Source organism: Danio aesculapii, chromosome 22 (assembly GCF_903798145.1).
Source record: "Danio aesculapii chromosome 22, fDanAes4.1, whole genome shotgun sequence".
NCBI classification, from domain to species: Eukaryota; Metazoa; Chordata; class Actinopteri; order Cypriniformes; family Danionidae; genus Danio; species Danio aesculapii.
Window position 1 is genome coordinate 2,966,030 of NC_079456.1, and position 3,558 is coordinate 2,969,587.

At 32.9% G+C, this 3,558-nt stretch overlaps 1 protein-coding gene across 1 annotated transcript in view; it reads left to right on the forward strand.

The window, feature by feature from the left end:
* Positions 1-1,355: 1,355 nt before the first annotated feature.
* The window catches only part of LOC130215688 (zinc finger protein 180-like), a 13,482-nt gene continuing 11,279 nt past the window's right edge, over positions 1,356-3,558 (forward strand). The window contains exons 1-2 of the mRNA XM_056447523.1: positions 1,356-1,438; positions 2,570-2,641. Of these exons, the coding sequence (XP_056303498.1) occupies positions 2,587-2,641 (55 nt within the window). The 5' untranslated portion in view covers positions 1,356-1,438; positions 2,570-2,586. The remainder of the gene's footprint in view (positions 1,439-2,569; positions 2,642-3,558) is intronic.

The window sequence follows — 3,558 nt, forward strand, 5'->3', positions numbered from 1 at the left end:
AGTTGGGCACGACCATTTTAATTTCTCCGCTGGCCAAACGTCTTGTGCAGAGCTGCAGTCTTAGTGGCGGAGGCTGGAAGCTGGCCTCAGCGAAGACTCGTCTGTTTCTGGAGCGTCACAGGAATCAGTCTCATGTTCAACCACTCCTCCATGACCACCACAGTAGCTGCTCAGGATACGGCCTGGTCCAGGATATGCAAACCTTGGGATCATCTTGTCGTTGGTCTTGGATCGAATCAGTGACTCTGCATAGTCTGAGGGCCTCAGGAAGAGTATCCCCAGGTGGAAATGGAGAATAAAGAGAATATGATGCAGTTTCTTTGGAGTGTGACCAGCTGTTTGTGTTTATATAAGATCCATATGGTCTCAAATACTAATTCCTCGTTTCCACTGAGCAATATAGTTCAGGGTCAGGGTCATCCCAAAACTTGTCTGAATGTTGACATTGAAATTTTTTTATGCAAGATTACAAAGATACAATATGAACAAGGAGACAAAGAGGGTTACATAAATAAAATTGCAGCAAATTAAAAAGTTTAAATGATTTACAGCACGAAAGCGTTTTACATGTAATGTAATTGTCTTTTAAACAGTTCACTTATAAATCAAAGTCCTTTCTGAAGATAACAAAGTAAGGGTGTTTCTTTGAAATTAACATTTATTGATTTAAAATTTTGCCAAAAAACAATACATCAATAATAAATGTAAAATGAGAATGATCTACATTCAGCGAGTAACCATAGAATATAATTTTTGTGGAGCGTTTTTGACGATCCGTTGTCCCCCGCCTCGCCGTGATGACGTCAGCACTGACGCTTTCATTCAGCGCCGAGTCTTCAGAGTTGAGGTGAGTCGTTGACGCTTTTTCTCGACAATAAAACACACTTTACAGTTATTAAAGCGACAATCTGCGACTAGTTTCTGCATTGAGTTCACCTCTATCTGTGTGTCTGCTGACCAAAACAATACAGCAGGCAGAGAGGAGCTCTGAGAGGAAGATATGAGTGAATGTGTTTGGGTTTTTTCTGATTGTTCATTTTTGAACGAGTTATAATATCGCATATTATCCGTGAATATAATTGGAAGCTAGTTTGGCAGATATATGACGTTTAACACTGAAAACTTTGGTTTCTGGTTATCTTAAAAAAAATTCTGATTTGTCCGTTTCTTCACACACAATGGGACATTTTAAAGTGCTTCACGTGGCTTAATTCTAACAACTGTACTTGTAATAACCCTAAATACTGTAAAATGGACGAGTCCCAATCATATGAAGTGAAAAACATCAAGTTAAGCGTTTTCTCCCCCATTGAAGTCTATTATTAAGAAAACTTAACGTGGCTTAATGTACCTTCAGGGGCGGACTGGGACAAAAATTCAGCCCTGGCACTGTAGCCACACCAGCCCACATTACCACACGGACACGCACATTGTTAAGGTACGTTAAGATTTTTTCTTATAATAGACTTCAGTGGGGAAAAACACTTAATGTGATGTTTTCCACTTTATCTATGGAATTGGGACTCGTTCTTTTTACTAGGGAAGTAGGGATGCAGCGATATGGATTTTTGGGTTGATATCGATGACCAATAACTCTTTAAATATGGAGGCCGATAAGCGATATATGTATATGTATATATATATATATATATATATATATATATATATATATATATATATATATATATGTATATGTGTGTGTGTGTATATATATATATATATATTATATATATATATATATATATATTATATTATATATGTATATGTGTATATGTGTATATATATATATATATATGTATATATATGTATATATGTGTATATATATATGTATATATTATAATATGTATATGTATATATGTGTGTATATATATATATATATATATATATTATATATATATATATATAATAATATATATATATATAGGCCGATAAAATAAATATTTCAAAATGTTATATTTTTAATATGTACAATTGATTTTATTTTAAAAGCTTCAAAAAAGTTTGATCTGATCTTATGAACTGAAAATCAAAAATAGCAAAATTGTACGGTGATCATATAGACCTTTATTCACAATTTCACATAAATCATCATGCCAAAAATGAATTATTTTCTTTTCTTTGCATAGCAAATTAATATAGCAATTTCGCAATGCTACTTGACTGTTGTGATAATGATATGGCTGCCGATATATTGTGCATCCTTACTTTTTACAGTAGTTGGGGTTAATAACAAGTAAAGTTTGACCGAAATTTGGGTTTCTCTGGTTGATGTTTAGGTATATTAAGCCACGTTAAGCATTTTAAAATGTCCCCAAACAATATAGATATAATAGCAATGTAGTTTCTGATTTGTTATGAATACTTAGGTATTTAAACTATATGTAGGTTTCTATATACACAAAAACATTAGCGTAATTAGTTCATCCTGCAAACACTCAGTATAAAATGAGCTGATCTGCTGCTGATCCTTATGTTTAATGAGTTTTCAAAGTATGAGCCTTTTTCAGAGCTAATAATATAATTTACTTGAGAGCTGCTCTTTTTTCATTCATTTTACTGATGTCTTTAGATCAAAACAGTGAGAAGATGAGTGATCCAGAACCCTGCAGAATTAAAGAGGAAGAGACTGAAGAACAAATAGGTTTGTGTTTATTCATTACTCTTCAATTATGAGGCGTCCTTGGATGTTCAGACTTGCCAAGTTTGAGTAGGCAGCACAAACTGCATTAAAAATCCTGGAAAATGCTTGATTTTTTTTTATAGTGATTAGGAAAGTGCTTGGATTTTGGACAAAGTGCTTGAACCTGCTTGAATTTAAAATTGCAGGGCTCGAAATTACGACTGTTTTGGTTGCATATGCGCACTAAATTTTATCTATGTGACCTCAAATTATATCTGGGAGCATATGTGCGAGTGCATAAATTGTTGCCGTGCGACCTGTTTTCATTACAAAATGTTCATGGTACGCGCATATTTATGGAGCTAATAATAAGCCAAAACTATCTGAATTAGAATTGTGTTTAGTTGAATTATTAATTAACAATTGTAATTTAATAAACTGATTTAATGCTATTAAAAATGTTTTAATTTTGTATTTCTTAACTTGATTATTGAACATCTAAAATTTAAGACAACTGAATTATTTTAGGTCAGATTTTTCTAGGCATATCTTCAAACTTCAAACAGCTATTTTCAGTAGTTTGTGTAATGAACATACATGCGTCAGTGAACCAAATTCATATCTTTGATTCAATTACATCTCATTGGTTAATCAAACTTAAGCTTTCGGTGTTTTAGTGGATAAAGTGCTGATTCTGTACTGTAATATTATCTTTCAGGTCAGAAATTTTAATTCAAAACATTTTAATAGCATATAATAATCAGTTTTATTAACTTATAATTGTCAATAATTCAAATTCAGATTGTTTTGGCACTGTTAGCTTCATACGTATTTAGGAGACATTCACCCAGAATGCATCTTTGCACCTGAAACACCAAACCAATGACTGTAAAAAATAGCAATGCACATGAAATACCATGAACGGCCGGTCATGAAAG